This window comes from Triturus cristatus, chromosome 3_2 (assembly GCF_964204655.1).
Source record: "Triturus cristatus chromosome 3_2, aTriCri1.1, whole genome shotgun sequence".
Classification (NCBI taxonomy): domain Eukaryota; kingdom Metazoa; phylum Chordata; class Amphibia; order Caudata; family Salamandridae; genus Triturus; species Triturus cristatus.
Genome location: NC_140584.1, coordinates 343,492,674 through 343,515,214, shown reverse-complemented (window position 1 = coordinate 343,515,214; position 22,541 = coordinate 343,492,674). Strand labels below are relative to the sequence as shown.

General features: G+C 46.2%; 1 protein-coding gene across 10 annotated transcripts in view; it reads left to right on the top strand.

Moving 5' to 3' along the window:
- Nucleotides 1-22,541, top strand: part of SRRM1 (serine and arginine repetitive matrix 1) — a 639,067-nt gene that overhangs the window by 29,060 nt on the left and 587,466 nt on the right. For 7 of the 10 annotated variants that reach the window (XM_085647827.1, XM_085647825.1, XM_085647826.1 and 4 more), the window contains exon 2: nt 12,386-12,475. In XM_085647827.1, coding sequence (XP_085503953.1) covers nt 12,386-12,475 — 90 coding nt within the window. Of the gene's footprint in view, nt 1-6,643; nt 6,736-12,385; nt 12,476-22,541 lie in introns of those variants that run through there. The other 3 variants (XM_085647830.1, XM_085647823.1, XM_085647828.1) reach the window with 2 other exon arrangements.

Genomic DNA, 22,541 nt, shown 5'->3' with positions numbered 1-22,541 from the left:
AGTCCGGAAAAACCATGACTGAGTTGTTGTTCTGGACAGTGAGTCCTGGCAGTTTTCTGACCTCTCAATATTGTGTCTCTGTCCTAGAAATTGAGTGGCCGGAACAGAAATGGGTGCGGGTTGGCTCCAGGAGGGGGGTTTACGCGCAGGGACCCTGTGTTCATGCTCCACCACGAACTGGGGAGATAGAACCCCTGGTGGAAGCAACTCTCCCAACTAGCGTTCGGTATAGTCAACCTGGTCTAGTCCCTCCTAGCCCTCTCGGAGTTGGATCACTTGCACGTTGTTGCGGCGCAAGCTGCCCTCCGCATCGTCGAGCGTGTCCTCAAGAGTGCGCACTCGGTGCAGTAAATCTTGTAAGGTGGTGGTGTGATCGCGAGACTTGGGTTGCAAGTCAGTGTCCCTAAGTTCAGTCTCGCGTAACAGATCAGCATGCTTCTGATAATCTGCTTTCAGGAGCGTAAAGTTTGACACCACTTTATCAGTTTTTGTCTAAAGTGGGGTGCATTTCTTGTCCAATGCGGTTTCAAATTTTTTCCACGCCCACAAGGACTGAGTCGAGTTTGGAAGAAAGAGAAGAATCCTCAGGTTCCAGAGGCCCCTCCCCCTCCTCGAAGATGTCCCATCTCCGGACTCCTGGTGTATCGCTGCATGCGGAGTAGTGGAGCAGAGGCGGCCCATGACTAACTGCTGGGCAGTGGGCATGTAAAAGATCCTGGTGTGTGCCCCTTGTGGCCGTAACAGGCCATGAAGTAAGAATTTGCCACTGAAACAGGGGAGTACGAAAGGGGAGTGAGAGCACCCCTATAGCGCCAGGACCGCCGGCCCATCCGGTGGCGAAGCTGGGGAACACTGAGAGACGCTCTAGGTAACAAACGGTAAGGTCCAGGCCAGGGAGGGGACCAATGATATAGTCCATAGCGACCAATATTTGAGCAAGGGGAGAAAGAGCACTTGGCAAGGGTGGCGCCCCCCACCTTCACCAATGCGGCAGGAAGTGGTGCCATGCTAGTTAATGCGAGGAGGGGGAACACTCTAGGCCCGATCCGACCCACGGGTGTCCCCTTGCGCCAGGAGAGTTGGAGATCCACCAACCCCAAGAACAGGCAACACCAGAGTTGTAATCCAGAGACAATGTGAGTTGCAGGAAGGCTGTCCGGTCTAGAACAGCCAGTAAATGGGTCAAGGTCCAGACCCAGGTACGTTTCAGTAGTGTGTCTGACACCCTTGTAGCGGTCTGGGGTGATGCCTGCTAATTACCAGCTCAGGCCCACAACACCTCTAGGAGCACTCTCATAATGCAGTTGTGAGGTAGTGTGTAGGAGTATGAGACAGAGCACCCACAGTACGTAGGCGCTAGCATAGGCGCTAGCAAGATGTGCTTTGGAGGCCTAGGTCCGATCAACACTGGCGGCCCAAGGAGGTAAGTCGAGGGAGGGCAGCCTGGACCTGGCCTGGTCCCTGAGCCACCCCGCGTCCATAAGGCCCAGTATGTTATGCTAGTGTGCCCATGGGACAGCCTTGTAGCCTGCAGCTCGCCTGCGAAGGAGGGAGACAGCCCGGGCCCGACATGACCCTCGCACTTTACCCCGCCCAACAGTGCACCAACAAACAGCAAACAAAGTTGGCCATGGGCCATGCTATTGAGGGCCCCGACAACTCCACCACATGGAGGGCTCACCACAGGCGTCCACTAATGCTACATTTGTGGGTTAGGGGGTTATACCCAAATGACCCCGGACCCGCACCCCTGACTGGCAAGCCCACAGCCGCACGAAGCCAGATTCCCCTCCGGAGCCTAGGTGGACGCCCAGGAGACCAGGGGAGGGGGGGGCAGACGTCGCTCCCCAGCAGGCAAAAACATTGAATGGGGGCTAGCAGCCCTAGAGCCAGCCCTCGGGTACAGGAGAGCGGGCTGCGACACAAGACCGGAGCGCCCGAGCCCTCACGCAGCAGGCCTCGGGGGGGGGGGGGGGGGGGGGGGGGGGGGGGGGGGGAGAATCGGGTCCGGCCCCCGGTGGCAGACACGTAGTTGGGATCCCTCACGATCCAGCAGAAGCTGGCGTGTGTCCAGACAGCAAGACACGGAGGCACCAGGTCTGCAGCTGAGCAGTCCACCCTCTGTCTGCAGGAGACCCACCAAACAGGACCAGGACAGAGAGGTAAGATAGAGGCAGGCAGGGTCGCAGCTCCGATCGCAGCAAACACAGCAGGACAGGGGCTCTGGGTGTCCAGCCATCCGAGGCAGCAGCGGCTGGGCAGTGTCCACAGCCACGTGTGGGCTATCGGATGAGTAGATTGCACCGATGAAGCAGGATAAACTGGGGAAGGATACGAAGTGGGCTCAAAGCACATGCACCATCTTAGGCAGCCGGCCACGCCCCCTTCTTTCTCTGAGATTCTTAACGCCTGATCAACACTTAAAGCAACTGTATTACAATTAAGGCTCCCTGTTTCCCTTTCTTGCAGATTTTTACTGTTAAATACAGAAAACGTTGTGTGTACTGTCTGCATTTATTTTTTAAAGTGGATAAATACAGAAAATTATGCTGTTTTTAAGTGACTCTCCGTGCTGTCTTTCATGAATTCTAGCCCTACAGCTGAGCAGATGGACGGCATGGTAAATTAAAAAACAGGTGAAATTTTTAAATAACAGCATGTGTCAATATACATTTGTGGTATAATGCTAGTATTTACCAGTGGATGTATTGTTATGTAATATTTGGCAGCTTAAATAGCTAAAAGAGGACAGACATCCAAGTATGAGTGTGCGTCTATCAGTTAAATATGGAAATGTACAGTTTTACAACTTCATTTATATGCAAATCATAAGATAAATATGGATAAATGCAGATATAATGGCCAAAAAATAAATATGGATAAATACAGACGGAAATGTAAAAAAAAAAAAGCATAATACAGGGATCCCTAATTACAATTAGAGTAGCTTAGAGTGAGCAGAGTGCCATCTAGAGTCCCAAAATACTCTGCTACCTGCAAGTCAACATATCTTTACTTGTGTGAATTTTTGTGGTATAAATAGACTACGCTTTAGAAGGTGGCGAGTTATTAAACAGTAGGAAGTATTGTGGAGAATCAATTGCCTCAGTGAGTCCTAGGTGATATTTAGCTTTGTTTGAAACTTTTCTTATGTTTTCATTTTCCTTTTTTTTTTCTTCTTTTCAAATCATCTTCCTTTTTTCCCAGTTTCCAAATGTATTACTATGTTCATACACGAAGCATCCATTTCTCCAATGGTTAAGGCAAATGGTTAGTTCAATGTCATGCTTTATTCCAGGATGATATCAAACGTGGTAGTATTAAATCCAATGGAAATTTTATCTTGCCGTTGGTATATCAAGATTTGTTCTGTTATATCTAACTGGTGCTTTAGATGTCATTCAGCTTAATATGCATCTTAATAGAGTTAAAATATTATTTGTTCTATTATATGGGGCAAAGTTACACTTGAGAACAAAATCTCATAGCGCCTTACAAATAAACTTAATATTAAATTAATTGCAAACAAAGTGTTTAGTAGAAGAAAGCAGTTTATTTTCTAATGGATTTATCCAATGGCATCAAAGGTTTGTGCCCTCAGATTATCTTCCTCTTCAAGATAATTTCACAGTGGGTGTCTGGTCAGCTTGATTTTTCTTTTTTTTTTTTTTTTACTTTGAAGTTCACATATTGAAGTGGATAACAGTTGAAAGGTCTCCATTCACAGAGTTCCTGTAGTGAAAGAGGTGGTTTGGCACCCTATGATGACCTTCAACTACCACCATTTTAACTGACTTTAGTGAGTTATTTTGCCCTAGCCTGGATATATGAGATGGTCCTGCCTATGCCTGCTTCTCATCTGTCTTGTATTCTTGCTGTCTTTCAGTGGGAGCTGTCACGGAATAGAATAGTCTTGCCAAGAATAGAAGGTGTGGGATGTGGATTTGAAAGCGTGAGAGGGAGAGAGGGGTTTGGAATGTACTCTCAGGTTTCGAAGTGCAGTGTTGTGGGCAGTCATGCACACATGTGCATTGTGTTGTACATTGGTGAGAATTATGAGCTCTGACTATTGGCTTTGACATGGCCTCATGTCTGGCTTTGCCTTGCTGTTCGCATGTAGCTGCAAAGTGGAGAGGGCAGGTTTCTGCTCTTCACTTGATTTTCGCTCCTCACTGACCAGAGTGAACTGGAAAATGTTGTGGGAAGTGTCTGTGGAATGTACAACTCTGCCTCGGAGTCAAAATACGGGAGCTTGGCCAGTCTCCGTCTTGGCCTTGACGCAGACGGGTACAGCCAGCTTGTTTGTTTTCTAATGAGAAGTGGGCGAGGTTTTCTAGAAGCTTCGCCTCACGCTGAGAGCTTTCGGGGGCCAAATGGAATTTCACCACAGAATAGACGTATTGTTGTGGAGGTGACTGAACTTGAGTCCTGATTGAAACTCTTTCCTGGGCTTTTGACGGGCTTCCCAAGCTTGAGTTGGCAAGGATGATGCAAATTCAGTCGGTGAGGTGTTCCTAACCATTTTGTATATATTTTCTACTCTCTACTCTTTGCTATTTGTGTATATACTACGTTTTATTTTACTTGTTCATTTAAAAGTGTTTGATACCTGAGAATCTGCATTTACTGATATATTTGGCCTACCTTTTTAAACATTGCATTAATAAACTTGGGTGTGTTATTTTAAACAGCACCTGGATTTGTCTTTTTGCTTCTCAGGTGGGAGTGCATGGTTTGGGTGTGTCCTTTTTGTGAAAATCACATTAATTTCAGTTCCTAATTTACGTTTTTGGCTGCTGAAAAAGCGAACTTTGTAATTGTGCTGGTTCATTAGATGCATTCTTAGGTGACCGCAAATCCTTATCTGGTTTGTTCAGTTTGCTTGTGTGCTGTGTTGGTACAAGATAGTGCTTGCTATATATCATAGTGTTTCACTGAGAGGAATGTTGCAGTAATTTCCTCATTTTTAGGTCTCGCCTGACCCAGCGCATGCGCTGGTCTGGCGAGACTTATTGAGAGGGCTCCAAAAAGTGCTACCAGGCCAGCCAAGAGCTACAGTGCATGTGCGCGGGCACGCGCGCCACTTTTACCGCGATTACTTTCATTTTAGCGGCCGCACGGCCGCTTTGATGTTTGATCGCGATCACTTTCACTTTTGCGTTTGATCGCGATCACTTTCACTTTTGCGGCCCCACGGCCGCTTGGAATACCCAATAGGTCTCGCTTTTGGGACCTTATAAGTGTTTAGTTATGCAACTGTTGGCTAAACACTTATAAGGTCCCAAAGGCGAGACCTATTGGCTATGCCAATGCTTGTTAATATTTCATGGAGTTTGGGTGAGAGCGTGATTAAGAGGATGGTTCCTTTCATAGTTGGGGAAAGTATACATTGTTGAAAGTCTTGTCTGTTCTACGCAATTTATGGACCGCTGATCTACCAAGATGGGTACAGCTTATTTCATGTACATTAAGTTGCTTTATGTTGAATATTGTGTACATTAATTTGGTCGATCCTGTATACTAAAGGTTTTTCTGTGTATGTATATATTTACAAGAAACAGTGATTTATTTGTTTATTTTTAAGGCGGTACTTGCATATATTCGATTTGAAAGCTTGGATTGATCTGCTGTTATTCGTAATGTCTAGATTTCAAAGTGTTCATGAATTTTTGTTGTGATAAGACAAGAACTGACCAAGAATATTAAGATTTTTGCATTTACTACAGAATAATGTAGACAATTGTCAGTGACTGTGCATAGTCTTTGGGTGCTGTTGTGATATTCTTCGAGGGGTTGACTTGTGACTCCGTAAAGGCAGTCTCTGGTTACCTGACCAAGAATTCTACAGGCTTGGATTGCCACTTTTTATATACCACAAATAGGTTGTTTTCAGAGGGTTAGAGAGCAGAGTTAGTTTTCTGCAGCTATTACCCTCCAACATTGTCAAGCACAGAAAAGCAGAGGCAGCTAGTGCTTGACCTGGAATACCAGCTCAAGGCTTTTAATCCAGGTTGCTGGAGAGCACAACCAATTGAATGCCATAATACTTAGTAGCAAAGTATCGCCCTGCCAAAATATTGAATTACGCCAGTGTTGTGAAGGTAAGTATAGCAAATTAAGTATAGATTTAGAAGACTTACAAATTGTAAATCTATACATAACCATATAAACTTAGCCTCACTATATAGTGGTCATAGATATTATGCATGCTGTTATGGCAGGATGGTATTAAAAACGCCATGTTTCACAGGAATTCTGCATAATCAACACAAATAAGATGGTGTGTGAGACCAGTTTGTCTATGTAGAGGAGTCCATTTCTGACCATTATCTATCCGGGAGAGATTAAACCCGCCATGATGGGTTTGGCACATCTTGGAAGATAGGGCATACCTTAAGAGAACAAGCATTGGCATAGCCAATAGGTCTCGCTTTTGGGACCTTATAAGTATTTAGTTATGCAGCACAATATCCTTGGTGCAACAACAAATGTTGCATGGCAAAACACTTATAAGGTCATAAAGGTGAGACCTATTGGCTGTGCCAATGCTTGTCGCTGTTTCTGTGGTACTGCAATATATAGGGATGTTATTTGTCACAGTTTACAGTTTGGATTAGATCATTGATGACACTATTGTTCATAGGATCACGATGTCTCCAGTGACAACTTCTTGCTGCCCAGGTCGTGCCGAGGGGTTCCTTTTCCGGTGGTTCTGGTGTCCTGATCGAGACGTAGGTCCAGCTGCAGTTGTCTCCTCCCGTTGTGGGTGTGGGGTTGTGTGGGGTTGTGTGGGGTTGTGTGTGTGGGGTTGTGTGTGTGGGGTTGTGTGTGTGGGGTTGTGTGTGTGGGGTTGTGTGTGTGGGGTTGTGTGTGTGGGGTTGTGTGTGTGGGGTTGTGTGTGTGGGGTTGTGTGTGTGGGGTTGTGTGTGTGGGGTTGTGTGTGTGGGGTTGTGTGTGTGGGGTTGTGTGTGTGGGGTTGTGTGTGTGTGGGGTTGTGTGTGTGTGTGGGGTTGTGTGTGTGTGTGGGGTTGTGTGTGTGTGTGGGGTTGTGTGTGTGTGGGGTTGTGTGTGTGTGTGGGGTTGTGTGTGTGTGTGGGGTTGTGTGTGTGTGTGTGGGGTTGTGTGTGTGTGTGTGGGGTTGTGTGTGTGTGTGTGGGGTTGTGTGTGTGTGTGGGGTTGTGTGTGTGGGGTTGTGTGTGTGTGGGGTTGTGTGTGTGTGTGGGGTTGTGTGTGTGTGTGGGGTTGTGTGTGTGTGTGGGGTTGTGTGTGTGTGTGGGGTTGTGTGTGTGTGGGGTTGTGTGTGTGTGTGGGGTTGTGTGTGTGTGTGGGGTTGTGTGTGTGTGTGGGGTTGTGTGTGTGTGTGGGGTTGTGTGTGTGGGGTTGTGTGTGTGGGGTTGTGTGTGTGGGGTTGTGTGTGTGTGTGGGGGGTTGTGTGTGTGTGGGGGTGTGTGTGTGTGTGGGGGGTGTGTGTGTGTGTGTGTGTGTGTGTGTGTGTGTGGGGTTGTGTGTGTGTGTGTGTGGGGTTGTGTGTGTGTGTGTGTGGGGTTGTGTGTGTGTGTGTGTGGGGTTGTGTGTGTGGGTGTGTGGGGTTGTGTGTGTGGGTGTGTGTGTGGGGTTGTGGGTGTGGGTGTGTGTGTGGGGTTGTGGGTGTGTGTGTGGGGTTGTGGGTGTGTGTGTGGGGTTGTGTGTGTGTGTGTGGGGTTGTGTGTGTGTGTGTGGGGTTGTGTGTGTGTGGGGGTGTGTGTGTGTGTGGGGGGTGTGTGTGTGTGTGTGTGTGTGGGGTTGTGTGTGTGTGTGTGTGTGTGGTTGTGTGTGTGTGTGTGTGGGGTTGTGTGTGTGTGTGTGTGGGGTTGTGTGTGTGGGTGTGTGTGTGGGGTTGTGGGTGTGGGTGTGTGTGTGGGGTTGTGGGTGTGGGTGTGTGTGTGGGGTTGTGGGTGTGTGTGTGGGGTTGTGTGTGTGTGTGTGTGGGGTTGTGTGTGTGTGTGGGGTTGTGTGTGTGTGTGTGTGGGGTTGTGTGTGTGTGTGGGGGGTTGTGTGTGGGGTTGTGTGTGTGTGTGTGTGGGGTTGTGTGTGTGTGTGTGGGGTTGTGTGTGTGTGTGTGGGGTTGTGTGTGGGGTTGTGTGTGTGTGTGTGTGGGGTTGGGTGTGTGTGGGGGGTTGGGGGGGTGTGTGTGGGGTTGTGTGTGTGGGGGGTTGTGTGTGTGGGGGGTTGTGTGTGTGGGGGGGTGTGTGTGTGGGGGTGTGTGTGTGTGGGGGGGGGTGTGTGTGGGGGGGTGTGTGTGTGGGGGGGTGTGTGTGTGTGGGGTTGTGTGTGTGTGTGGGGGGTTGTGTGTGTGTGTGTGGGGTTGTGTGTGTGTGTGTGGGGTTGTGTGTGTGTGTGTGGGGTTGTGTGTGTGTGTGTGTGGGGTTGGGTGTGTGTGGGGGGTTGGGGGGGTGTGTGTGGGGTTGTGTGTGTGGGGGGTTGTGTGTGGGGGGGGTTGTGTGTGTGGGGGGTTGTGTGTGTGGGGGGGTGTGTGTGTGGGGGTGTGTGTGTGTGGGGGGGGGGTGTGTGTGGGGGGGTGTGTGTGTGGGGGTGTGTGTGTGTGTGGGGTTGTGTGTGTGTGTGGGGGGTTGTGTGTGTGTGTGGGGGGTTGTGTGTGTGTGTGGGGGGTTGTGTGTGTGTGTGGGGGGTTGTGTGTGTGTGTGTGGGGTTGTGTGTGTGTGTGTGGGGTTGTGTGTGTGTGTGTGGGGTTGTGTGTGTGTGTGTGGGGTTGTGTGTGTGTGTGTGGGGTTGTGTGTGTGTGTGTGGGGTTGTGTGTGTGTGGGGTTGTGTGTGTGGTTTTGGTTGTGTGACAGTAATACTAAAAGCATCTAAAAAAAAAAAAGGGAACACAAACATCGAGTTTGGAGAAAGAGAAAGCACGTAAGTCAAACGGGCGCAGCAAACCATTGACACAACAACAAAAACCAAATAAGATCACTTAGCGAAGACTGAGTGCTGATAATGGATACACACAGCCCATCATTTTAAGAGTTCGATTGCAACCAATGTGCACTCAAACCTGCCCCTTCCTTGTGAGTTGCACCCCATATTTCATGAGTTATAACTGCTGCACCCACCATAGCGCTTTGAGATCTAAAGCGAAACATAGGTCTAATCGACTAAGCAGTTGCCAACATGCTGTGCTTTTAAAGAGAATGTGCCAAAAGTTTCCAGCTTCCTCATCATGTCCTCATGAAAGCGCCAACGAAAGGACTCCCTGAATGGTGCAACGGACATGAAGCAGCCGCTGCGATCAGAAATAAACACTCTAAACGTTGTCCAGTTTCACGGTAACATTTCCTTAATGTTCCTTAAGTCACAAAACAGTAATACTAAAAGCATCTCAAAATAAAGGAACACAAACATAGAGTTGTGGAAAGAGAAAGCCCGTTGAGGCAGCGATGGAAGATACATTTAAGGTGGGCGTGATATTGCCTGATGGAGATGCACCCACTGGGAGAATCCCGAACGCTTGTAAGCGCGAAGGCGGGGGGAGGTGCGGAGGCAGGGAGCAAGCAAAAGGAAAGACAGATGGCGCTGTAGGCCGGCGGTTCGCGCGTGCACGCTCGCGTGATCAGAAGCTTGTCGCCAGCCAGCAGCACTTTGAAAACTCACCTACTAAAGTCTCTCCGAGCAGCACATGTGCGCTGAATCAGCGAGACCTAAAAACGCAGTAGTAGTCCGTGGTTGGTAGTATCTAAGCCTTAGGGGATGAGTGAAGCTCTCCTTCCCATGTTCGACTGGGTACAGGAGGAAGCTATTGACTATTTGTGCAGCTGAAAACCCAATCCTTTGCACTTCGATCTAACCCTGGTAAAATAGGTGTGTGTAGAGTGTCTGGTCACCGGTCCTGGGTCCAGAGATGGAAAATCATCTGATTATAAGATATTAACAATGTAAGGTTTCTCCATTTCATTTCAAATGTCTGGGTATTTATTTGTAAGTAGAGGTACATGTTGAGTGACCCAGAAGGCTAGACTGAAAAAAGATATGCAAAGATGTCCATTTAAACTAAACATGACTTTTGGATAGAATACATATCCTCTTCACTAGCCTTTGTGGGGTTGCCCTGGTGATGCTAGTTTATTAACAAGGCATTGTTTTTTTTTTTGTTTTTTTTTAATTAACTGCATAAGTTGGTCATTTCTTTGCATGTCACTCGCTAGTGAGCAGTATCCATGGGAGAAATCCGTTTTATTGATTTTAAAACATGCACAACTGTTTTAGGGTACTTGCTGATCTGTCTGTTTGTAATTTGTAGCTGATTTCATTTCATCTGGATGCTAAATGTTATATAGTTCTACAGATACTCATGCCGTTAGTTTAATTATTCGTTTTGATGAGGCATTTGACAGCTTTTCAGGTAGTTTGAGGTGTTTTATTGGCATTTCAGGGCAGCCAGAGTTTTATAGGCACCAAGTGTAACATTTAGTTTGATTCACAATTTGTGTACTAAAGCCACAGCACACTTGCACTCCAGTTTAAAGACCATATGCTCCCTTTTAGTACTTGGCCCTCTATTGGTAACAACGTTAATCAGTCCACGTTTTGCTTATAGAGGTGGTGTGAAATTAGACACTCCACAGACACATAAGATAATAGTAACACTAATGCCCAAGTTCAGCGAGCTCTCTTCTTTAAAAAAGAATAGCCTTAATCAAAAGAAACCTGCTGCTAATAATTAGGGAACTGTGAAAAACAAAAGTTCCTGGCAGCTTCTAGGGCAGAGACCGTACCCCAAAAATTGTCTGAGGTTCTAATCACTAGCAATTCATTGAACATTGGGCCCATGTTATTTTATGGAAAATCAGCTCTGCTGCAAAAGGAGCGTAATGGTACATCTTATTTCAAAATAAAGTTTTTTACTGATAGACAAAAGCACACTTTTCAATGACTTTAATAATGGGTGTGAGGTTTCAGTAAGTAAGTTTGCTTAGGTGAGGTTTAGGTACCCAAAGGTCGTAACCAAAAGTATCAACCTCCCAAAAAAAGTGCCAACCAGTTTACTACCGATAGCTCTTAATTGTAATTGTTTGGGTTGAAGGTCCGGTGTCTTAGTAACCTACCAGTCGCCTTTAACATTTTATGGTGGTTTTCACAGTTTCAGCACCACCCACTATGGCCAGTGATGATTCCAAGACCTCATTGGCTATTTAAGTTTCTCTAACATCTTCCCAAATTGCTCACAAAATGAAAAAGCAATAAAGATGCCTTTAAATCTTGTCACATCTGTTGGCTTTCAGAGACCAACGTCAAAAGTCAGCTTGTCTTCTTACATTTATTTTTCTTTCTATGACCTAAGCTAGAGGATTTTGTAAAGTGAACTGTGTGACAAATTGACTGTGGAAAGCATGTGAAATGAAAGGCTGTAAGATGTCAGACTTTTTTCTAACACAACACTGAAATAGCTGAGTGAACTGTTCAAACATTTCAAATACATTTCACTAATTATGAAGACACATTTTTGTAATTCTGTGGTGAAAAAATATTTAGATAGGATCAAAACAAATGAAAACACTATGCTTCGTGATGTGCACATTTTAAATATTTTTGCTGAAAACCAATTTCCAAACAATGTTTATGCACTATTATCCATACAACTACATGCTAGTGGGAAAGGTTTGTGGCCTTTTTAATGGAAAATATGCTTTCTGTAAATGACAGTGCACTACCACATCATGCTTTAGTAATATATTTATGAAAAGTGAGTTTTTAAACATGAACTGGGAATTGTTACTGTTCCTGCGCAGATGACGATGCTAATAGTGAACTAGGAGGCAAGCCAGGGATCTCGTGTGCACTAGATATAGGCTTGATTCTTGTTTTATATATGGAGCGAACATTTAATCTAGTAGATAAAGAGGTTTTTTTTGTACAGCAGAAATAGTGAACATGCATATTTGAAGGTGCTCTCTTATGTGATAATCAAGAAAAAGGCGGCTCCACTAGACAAAATATTTGCCTAGGATCACACAAATTGAGACCAGTTCACAGGTCAATTACATTACAGCTAGGTCAAAATAGATTTTCAAGTTACTAGACCTCCAGGTCTAGTAAAATGTTCATGATTTTTCAAGCCCTTAATATGATAGCTTTTTGACTTGTGAAATGCTGCTTCTCTTGGGTCTTGTGCATGCAATACAAAGCTGCTAATTTAAAAAAAATCTTACTGTTTGCTCCAGCTGCTACAGTGGAAGACCTTGTACAATTTTACATGCTTTACATTTTAATATGCTTTCCTTACAGCAAACGGCAATGGACAGCTGTGTTTTTGGACAGATGCTCATTCAATTTGCCTATATTCGTTGCGTTGTCATAGCTTTCTAAAAGTAGTATATTTACCTTTTATATATATTTTCTACAGGGTACAAGTGCCGAGCAAGACAATCGTTTCAGCAACAAACAGAAGAAGCTTTTGAAACAGTTAAAATTTGCAGAATGTCTGGAAACAAAGGTATGTCATGACATAAAAGATTAATTGTGCTGTTGGGAATGTTTTACAAAATTCATATGTGACGTGTTTGAAGTTACTAAGTCACTACTTTATAATGGGCCATATTAGATTACTACGTATTAACCTCTTATTGAGGGGTTAAAATGTATAACTGTTGACGTTTTTATGGAGATTAGTGAAAGGCAAGTTTTAGCAAAGAACAGGTTTACGGGTTCACTAATCATGATTTTGACAGGTGGCAAAAAAGATACTCATTCACATTTGTCTCTGACAGGAACGTATGTGCCTCAAAAGAAGATGCACTTTTTAGGTCTCGCTTAGACAGCACATGCACTGTCTCATTTGTGATCTTGGAAGCCGTCAATTGGTGGCTTCATTATCGTCCTCAGTTTCCTGTTTCATATAGGACAGCTGAGATAGGCACCCTTCCTCCGCTCTTGTATATCCCTCCCCCGGAACATGGCTGCATTAATTGTTATTCCACTGCTTATTTTTTAGGCACTATTTATTTTTTGGGCTTAGACAGCAGATTTTTCAGTAGGTCTGGTCGTGTACTTCTCCTCCCATGTGTATCCCTCCATCCCTCTCCTGTGCTGTTGCTTGCCAAATCCTCTCCCTCCCACCCTCTATTGTTTGTGGCCCCCCCACCCCTCCCGACTCGTCACAGCGCTCCTCCCCACCCCCCAATTACTTCCTCCCTCATTGTCGGCACGGCGCTTTGTCCTGGTCAAAACCTTAAAAACAAATAAAACAACAACAAAAAAAAGCATTGCTGTAGCCCACACTGACTGGGTCAAATCACTTTTTTTGTGTCTTAACAAATAAAACAAACTGCTGATCTGGCCTGGATGTGGAAGACGTTCATTTCAGCCTGCCAGCTTCATAGAAAAGTTTCTGAATTAATAAAACCCTCAGTTCCTACCTACTAGTTAAATAAAGTCAGTGCCATCTCATTAGGGTTAGTGTACCTAATCATCAAATTTTGCTGACAAGGTTTAGATTGGACCAATTGCATTGGATTTTTAGCTTTCCCAAGATCAGTAAGGAATTCATTCTAGTGTATGTGGCTGTGATCTTAGTGTCAGAGCAAAATACACCTAATTCAATCATGTTTTGACAGTATTATGTAAACCCACTAAGAGTTTTTATTCTATCACTTTTTAAGAATTTTGATCTTTTTAGACAAGTCCTGCCATATATAATATTTTTTAGATTATTGGAAGATTATTTTGTGTGTTCATCTGTTGCTAGTTTTTAGTCAGAGGCACTTAAAATAAGATATTTGTTTCCTGACTGACTTGTTCTACTGCTCTTGATTCAGATATATGTTGCCTCTCTGTGGTTTTGAACACTTAGACTTTGTCTGCCTTGTGATGATATGAATATATTTTATTATGGTTTTTATTTGTATTTTATGATGTATCGTAGTCATATTTTGTATAATTCTGACATAAAGACAGACTGAATAAAACAAACTAGAAATCTTTACGCAACTTGAAATCACAAATACCACATGATAAAAGATTACACAAGTAGAGTTTCAGAATTCAAATTGAAGGCACACTAATGTAGGAATCTCCTGTTCTCTTCCCCTCTACAGACACCAATTCCAGTGCTCCAAAACAATCTAACACCTCCACACAGTGTAACAAATTGCAGCTTTATGACCTGCATTCTAAAAAGATTTTACACTTCTAAAACCCCAGCTTGAAGAGCCATGTGCAGGTTTATCTTCAGTAAAACAGTGCAAAGCATGATCAACTTAATGTGTGTCCCAGCCCCACCCACACCTTCTTTACCTCTGCGTGTCCTGCTTTCTGTTAGGGAAGCGACCCCGGTTCCACCAGCCTACTCTGCAGGGTATCCAGATATTAAACACCAAAAAATAAAGTAAAAGCTTTGCTCTCCCTCACTAACAGTTAAATATTTTTTTTTAGATGTAAGCCTCCAGCAAGCAAAGTTAAGTAGCATTACATTTCTAAGAGCCTTCGTGACCATTTACTGTAAACGCTTGAACTGCAGCATGTTGTTTCCCTGGTATATTGCAATGTTTATGGAATTTGGTACACAGTAGGGACCCCTTTGGCTTTACTAGCACCCATTCTTGGGGTATAGGGATTACTACATGCCGCCTGCATGTATTCTATACTGGTATGAATGCCCCAGCACTTCCCTCCCACCCTCCATTTGTTCATGTACGTGTTCTCTGCTCCTCCTTCCCACCCACTGTTATTTGTGTTGCCCTCACGACTCACCCTCCCTCCATTTTAGCTTGCGATCCGCCCTCTGTCCATAATAGAAAAAAGCTATGACACAGCCAACGCTGGCCGCATCATAGCACTGTTTTTCCACCCCCTCCTTTGTTTTGTTGCCCCCCTCAAATGGCTTTCCCTCACTCCATGTTGGCCTGTCCTTTCACCGACCACGCATTAATAATAAAAAAAAGCTATGTCGTGGCCAGCGCCCAAAAAAAAACATTGACAAAGCCTATAGCTCTCGTAGATGTGACATATTGGCTTTTCAAATGCTTTAAAAACAAAACAAAAAATTAGGCCATGCTGCACGCCAGTCGCACACCTGTACGCTATGGCTAAACATTAATAAAGCCACAAGCTCTTGTCTCATTTGAAACCAATTTTCTTTGCCAATGCTTGTTAGTGAATCAATTGATTATTATCTTGTATTATGTTTCACACTGCTGGTATAGCATTTAGAACTTTGAGCCGTGATTGTTCTGTTGTCATGGTGCTTACCTCAGAACCCAGCAGCTTTGGAGTTGCCCGTGGCCGATGAGCGAAGCACCACTTATCGAAGAGCTGTACATACAGAAGTGAACTTGGAAAGAAAGCGTCTAAACTAAGTTAATTGTGGCCTAGGTTGGGCACACAATGGTCTAAAAGTAAATGGAAGTGGCGTTCACGCGATATGGCTGTCGGAAGTTGAAAAGGAGAGAGTGGCCATAGAGCGCCAGGGCGTGTCAAGAGTAGCGGATTGGGATCATAAAGCATTGTTGTAGGAAGCTGACTCTATACATACTATACCAAAGTAAGGTATAGTGTGCTCCGCGCCCAGTGGATCCCCAAAGGTAGGCAGAGGTTAAAGTATATAATACCGTACTCTTTATTTTTGGTAGTGACAGTGAGCAGTAAGACTTTATCAGAGGGTAGTGTTAAGCATTTATTGTAAACACTCATGCAAGAAATGTCACACACACAAAGACTGAACTCAGACCAATTGTTTGTATCACAAATATTTCTTTGTTGTATTTTATTTTTATAACCAAGCAGAACTTGGTACAGGTAAGTAGAACTGTACTTTTCAAGACGGATTGATCAACAAACAAGCTGGATGAAAATTACTTTTGTTACAGGTTTGTAAAATATTTCAAAACAGTTGGAATTACTTTTGGATTTCTTTTGATTACTTTTTAGATTACTTTTTGGATTACTTTTTCTACTGTGTGATATGCTTATATTTCACACTGGGACATTTCCTAGAAAAAAGGTAAGTAAAACAGTTTTTATCAAAAGACAGTTTCTTATGTTTCCATATAAACGCCCTCAACACAAGTTTTTCAGAGGAAAACAGTCAATGCAATCCTATGGAGTAAAATGAGGTTGTTTGTTTGCGGCAAGTAAATGATCTTGAGGGTTGTGTTTCTGAGGTTGGAACAAGGATTCCCCCAAGGTCAAGGATGCACTCAAAAAGCAACCCTGGTGGCACTGGGGCGGCCAGGTGCAGAGTGCTGACGGCCAAGGCTAGCCCATAGACTAGGGGGCTGTTGGTTGGTGGCTGCTTTCAAACAGGCCACAAGGCTGAGGGAGCAAAGCTCCTAAGGTTAAGCTCAGGGCAAAGGGGCTTCCAAGTCAGCACACAAGGTGCACCCACAGTGGGACAGGGGCGGCTGGGTGCAGGGTGCTGATTTGGCATCTGGTGCCCTGTTTTCAACGGGAGTTGCCTGTTTTGGGTTTTGGTTGGTGGCTCTGTCCAGAAAGTCTTCCGGGAAGAACCAACAGCTGGGCAGGTGGGTTGGAGCGTTCAGGGACGTTGGTGCACCTTAGGTCCTCTTGTCCAGTGCGCATGATGGCTGGATGCAAGGGTGCCTGTTGAGGTCAGATTTCACCTTACCGGGCCACTCGCAGTTGGGGGGGTCTCCGTGCAGAGGCTGCAGGCAGCGTCGGGGAGTCCTGGAGGGGTCAAGGCACAGTGGACTTGGACTCCGGAGCGCTGGGGGACCTCGCTGGGACTGGTGGGCTACTCGGCCTGTAGGCGACAGGTGCAGTGGGGGTTTCCAGGCGTCTGGTTTCTTTGTCTTCAGCAGACTCGGAGTCTTTCTTTGTAGATTCTTTTGAACCGGTCTTTGTTGAAGGCAGTCAGCCCTCCCAGAGGTTCTGGAGGTCGCTGGCTGCAGGACAAGGCAACCCTTGGCGCAGGATCTCTGGAAAGTGCAGACGGACCAGTATAGCTAGGGCCAAGTCAGTTCTTCTCAGCAGTCTCCTCTGCTGTGCATCTTCTTTCGTCATCCTTCTTGGGTTGCGGGAAATCTTCCTTCTGGGTTCAGGGCTGCCCCCTAAATACTATAATTTGGGGGCGTTTTAGGGGTCTCGAGGTAGCAGCCAATGGGCTACTGACCTTAGGGTGACTTCACCCTTGGTGTGCTCACCCCACGTGGGGGAGTGGGCACAATCCTTTATTCTAATTGGAGAGTGCCTGCCATCTTGCAGATGGCAGGTACTGAAGAGTGAGCGTCACCTCGCCTCCCCCACCTGAGGGGTGGGGTTGGCAGAGGCAGGCAGACCTTCTGAGCTGCTCTAATTTTTCCAGCTGAAAAGGGGGTGAGACAGGAAGGGGGCCTGCTCCTGATGGCAGGAGGGGCTGGGAGTCACATTACAAAGGCAGCAAGGCCTTTGAAGCTCCCCTGCACAGATGGCTCTTCCGACCAGGAGGAGGTGTGACCAACACTGCCCAGGAAAGGCTTTGTTTTTAGGCCCAATGAGGGAAGACTCTTACCCCTGGGGTCCAGAAACATGTCTTGTGGTGACAGGCTGGTGTTTATCAGCCAGGGAACCCACCAGAGGCTGATCGTTTTTCAGGGGGCATCTCCGAGATGCCCTATGAGTGCATTGTATAATAAATCCCTCACTGGCATCAGTGTTTGTTTATAATGCTGAGAAGTTTACTACCAAACTTTCCAGAATTCAGTAAAGCCATTGTGGTGCTGTGGAGTACGTAACGACAAACTCCCAGACCATAAACTCTTTATGGCTTTACTGCACTTAAAATGTCTTAAGAATGGACTATGACACTGTAGGGGTACAGTGCTCATGCAACTGTTCGCTCACCAGTAGTATAGTGCACGCAGCTAGAAGGGGTGTCTTGTGTATATGTGAAAAGAGAACAAAATAAATCAAAGGAAACATTGCCAGGTGATCGATGCGTGCACAGTGTAGATATCTCAACAACACATCTCCTACTCTCTAGTCACAGTTCCAATCCTGTCATTCGACCAGACTCGACAAGACCCATGAGCAGAGCAAACAATCATTAATATTTTAAGAGACGGTGTCCCCAGTGGAGGTGGAATCTTGCAAATACTGTCTAAGCGGCTCCCAAATATCGTTAGGCCTTGACGCGGAGGGTAATTCCTCTGCGTAGGTTTCAAGAGTTTCCTTACAGTATATTAAGTCCTTAATCCAGTCTGATATCCGAGGGCAGAGACGACCATCCCAGAACATAGCGACCCACCTTTTAGCTAATAAAAGATCAACGCGAATAAATCTCCCTAGCACCCCCTTTATATGTGGTACATGACAGAGCAAACACGCCGTTGCCGTGCATTGTATCAGAGCCCCGTCATCTTGCGTAAATGACTGAGGATCTCCTTCCAGTATGTGTATAACGCCCCGCAGTTCCACGCAAGATGGCAGAAGTCCGCGCCGTCGTGTCCACATCTCTGACAACGCGCGTAGTCTTGTAGACCCATTTTGTACAGTTTTTAAGAGGTGTATAGTATACCTGGTGTATAAATTTTAGATGTATCAAACGTAGATTACCATTGGGCGATAACCGTCCTGTAAGGGTGCATATTTGTTCCAAGTCTTTCGCTGTCAAGGGGACCTCTAGAGCAGAATTCCATCGCTCTAAACTACTGTCCACTCCCCTCCGCGTCTCCTCCTGCACCGATTTATATAACTTTGTAATTAGTTTCTTCTTGGAGGGGACCACCAGCAGCAGCTGTAGCGAGAGCAGCGCTGGGGTGGGGGCTCGGATGGAAACTCCGAATAATGACTTTTCAAAGCGCGCTTTAATCGGTGTGTAGTGTATGTGAATAGTGGCGTGGGATTGCTAATGAATCCCAATTCAGCGTCTACCACTCACGTGCCCTCCGAATATACATCGCGCATGTGCCTTATTCCTACTTCTTTCAGCGCCCTAATAGGACCAGCTTCCTGCATAACAGATAGCGCCGCATGTCCCGCAAGCGGCATCGCTGGAGCATATAGAGGGAGCTTTCCTGCCATCCTACCAATTGCCTGCCATGCCGTTACCGTTGCGTCTATCGAGTTAATTTCATGTTGAGGTGTACCTCTTTTTACATGAGTTAGTATTCCCGACAGTGGTTTGGGATGTGCGTCTCTGCTCTCCACCGTCAAGTGAGGGGTGTAGTCATGAGGCTGGTACCAAAAGTAGGCGTACTGAGCCTGGGCGCACAAATAATAGAGATACAAATCGGGCGCGCCTTGTCGACTCTACTTTTCTCTGCACCAAAACACGCAGCCTGCAATGGCAGTGTGTGTGTTAAGATACAGGACCTCTTAGGGTGGCACAATATGTGCTGCAGCCCTTAGAGGCCTTCCCTGGTCACAGTGCCCTTGGTAACCAACGGACTTGCATGTGGCCAGAGAGGTGCCAATCGGGGGTACAATTGTACAGTTTTGGGAAAGAACACATGTCCTGGGAACCTGAATGGCAGAGACCCAGGGCACATCGAGTCAAAGTGCACCTGAAATCTGGCAAAAAGAAGTGGGGGGGGGGGGGGTGTTACTGCAACAGAAACCCGCTTTCCTAAAATAGTCACCTGTTGACTGCATCACCAGAAACTGTAATGTTGTGTCCCTCCCCCTCAGTGCAATGGACGCCTATCAAGCATTGAGCCCTGAACGGGTGAAAAAAAAAACAGCTCCGTGGAGTGTGAGGATCCAATCGATGACCATAGGCATGTTCAAAGGGTAGAAGTGGTAGCGAAGCCTACTGATGCCCATTGATAAGTCCAAACCCTTTGCCCTCCCTTTCAGGGTACCACAGGGCTCTTCCTTGAGCCCCACGCTTTTCAAACTTTGTCAGCCCGCTGGCAGCCTTGATAAGATCTTTTGGCCTGCAACTCACTTCCTATGCAGATGACACACAAATCGTGTTCTCCATACAACGAGGGTCGCAAGTGGATATGGCCGTGAGGTGCCATGATTGCCTGAAAGACATTGCGGGCTGGATGGCTTCGAACTGCCTCAATTTGAGTGCATGGAAGACCGAGGTCATGTTATTCGGGAATAATCCTAACATCTGGACTCCGGATATGTGGCCTGATGCACTGGGGAAGCCACCAGTCCCCACGTGCAAGGCAAAGAATTTGGGCATGATCATGGACTAGAAACTGGATTTTGGGGAGCAGGTTAGTGGAGTGGTTTCAACATGCTTCCATATCCTCGGGATATTGAGGAAAAATTACATTTTCTCTTCCAGCCGATGGTTTCAGGTTAGCAGTCTCAGCCCTTATTCTGTCGCGTTTGGACTACTGTAATAGTCTGTACATGAATCTGAAAAGAAATATCTGTACAGACTACAGATGGTATAAAACGCGGCGGCGAGACTGCTAACAGGCATTCCAAGGTTTGCCTCTGTCTGAGAAGGACTACGGCAACTGCACTGGCTGCCGGTATCCAGACGAGCTCAATTTAAGGCGCTGTGCACGGTATTCAAAGCATTGAAGGGCAGTGGCCCAGAGTTTTTGAATAGGTGCTTCGATTGGTATGTGCCCAGGAGAGCACTGCGCTCCTCCGAAAGCAAACTAGTGGCGGTGCCCCGAATAAAAAAGGCCAGTTGGGGAGGAAATACCTTTTCCTATGGTGCAGCGAAAGCTTGGAACAGCCTGCCGGCGCATATTAGGAAGGCCGAGGAGCTCCTCTCTTTTATAAAGGGGCTGAAGACTTGGTTATTTAGGGATTAAGCCCCTCGTACTCCAGGGAGTTCAGTGTGCAGCGCCAGGACACCCTTGGGTAGAAGTGCGCAAACAGTACTGCATTACTGTTGGTGGGAAAAAAAATCACAGGGTGATGTCTGTATGGTCTCAACGCAGTAAGACCAAGTAACCGCATTCTCAAAGCCTAGTTTATGCGCATAGTAATTGGTACACCCTTACAGAACATTCAGCAGTAATTTCTTAGCAGGGTTATGGGGTGCCTTTGGTGTTAAAAGGTGACATAAAGAATGAATGTCAATTCAATTTCTCCACCTCCCAGTTTTTTATCTGAACCAGGGATTCTATCCATTGAATGGGTGTAAGTGTTTGACAATTATTTGGAGGCACACCATGCACAAGAATTTGGTTAAAGCCAGAAAAGAGTGATTATAGTTCCAGACTTGGAAAAGAAGGTCCGCATATATTTTTTTTTTTTTTTTTTTTTTGAAACCGTTTATTGCAGTTTATAGAAGTTACAGGTATGGGCCTACAACCACACGGCCGGCCGCTAGAGCATCAAAAGCATATTACATACATACAGCAAAAAACTTCCTCAGCGGTGCACAGTAGGAAGACAGGAGTGATCAATGGAGCAGGCCTCACAGCTCCATGCCCACAGTACGGTTCCATTTTCTTAAAGCAAAACAACGTAAACAAACCACAACCGCAAGGCAACCCTCGATCCAAAGTGACAACACGTGCTCCATAAGTGGGGGATCCAAACCAGCAGCAAAATTCTGAAGAGGGGGACGGGAGTAGCTCAGGGACTGGGGGACCGCGCGCCCGCGGCCAAGGGAGGGGCGCCATCTAGGGAGCCGGAGCCGGCGAGGCCGCCGATAGCAGCGGCGGCTCACAAATACCCCCGCGGTAGGCGTTCCAGGGGCCCCAGAGTTTCATCCACGCCCCAGGCTTACCCCTCGCCACGTACACCACCTTTTCACGAAACATACACCAATCCATATGCTCTTTCCAGGCCGACACCGCAGGGGGCCTCTGGGATCCCCACAATTGGGCAATATCACGCTTGGCTATCATGTATCCCAAAGTCACCCACCGCGCCTGCGGGACCGAGTAGTCATTTGGTTCCCAGACATTCAGCAAGCATCTCCTCGCTTCAGGCAGCAGCGCGACACGCGTAACCATTCGTAGAACCTCATGCACACCACGCCAGAATAGCTCCACCTTCGGGCACTCCCACAGTATATGCATGAAAGTCGCCAACGCACCACAGCCACGCTTACACATTCCATCACCGGCAAAGCCCATACGTAAAAGCCTTGGCCCCGTCACGTAGACCCGGTGAAGGATCTTGAGCTGGACGAAACGAAGGCGAGCCGGGATGGCCACCTCTTTCGGAGAGGCCACCGCGGAGATCCAATCCTCGTCGTCCAGCTCCAGCCCGTCGGCAACCCAAGCCTCGCGGAGACTAGTCAGCAGACCCGATCTATAGGTCCGCATATATTTAAGTACCTTCTTATTGAAATAGATAATCAGTGGCAACCTATAGAGGATATGTATATAGAAGCCCTGAAAAGAGTGGAAGCAAAATTTTCAAAAGAGACCAATGTGTAAATGAGAAGGTGTACATTTTATAGTCGACCGCAGAGGGTTGGAAAATCCATAAATGAATTCATAGTGATGAATTACTACGTGAACTCTCAGTTAAATGTAGGTTTGGAGCAATGGCTGAGAAAATGTCATGAGATCAGTTGATCAGTACATAAGTAGGAAAACACAGGAGCATTTGTGAGCTGCTAAAGATCCGAAACTGACTCTAATATTTTTGCAATCTCAATTGCATCCTTGCGAGTATTGTATGAAGGAGATGGA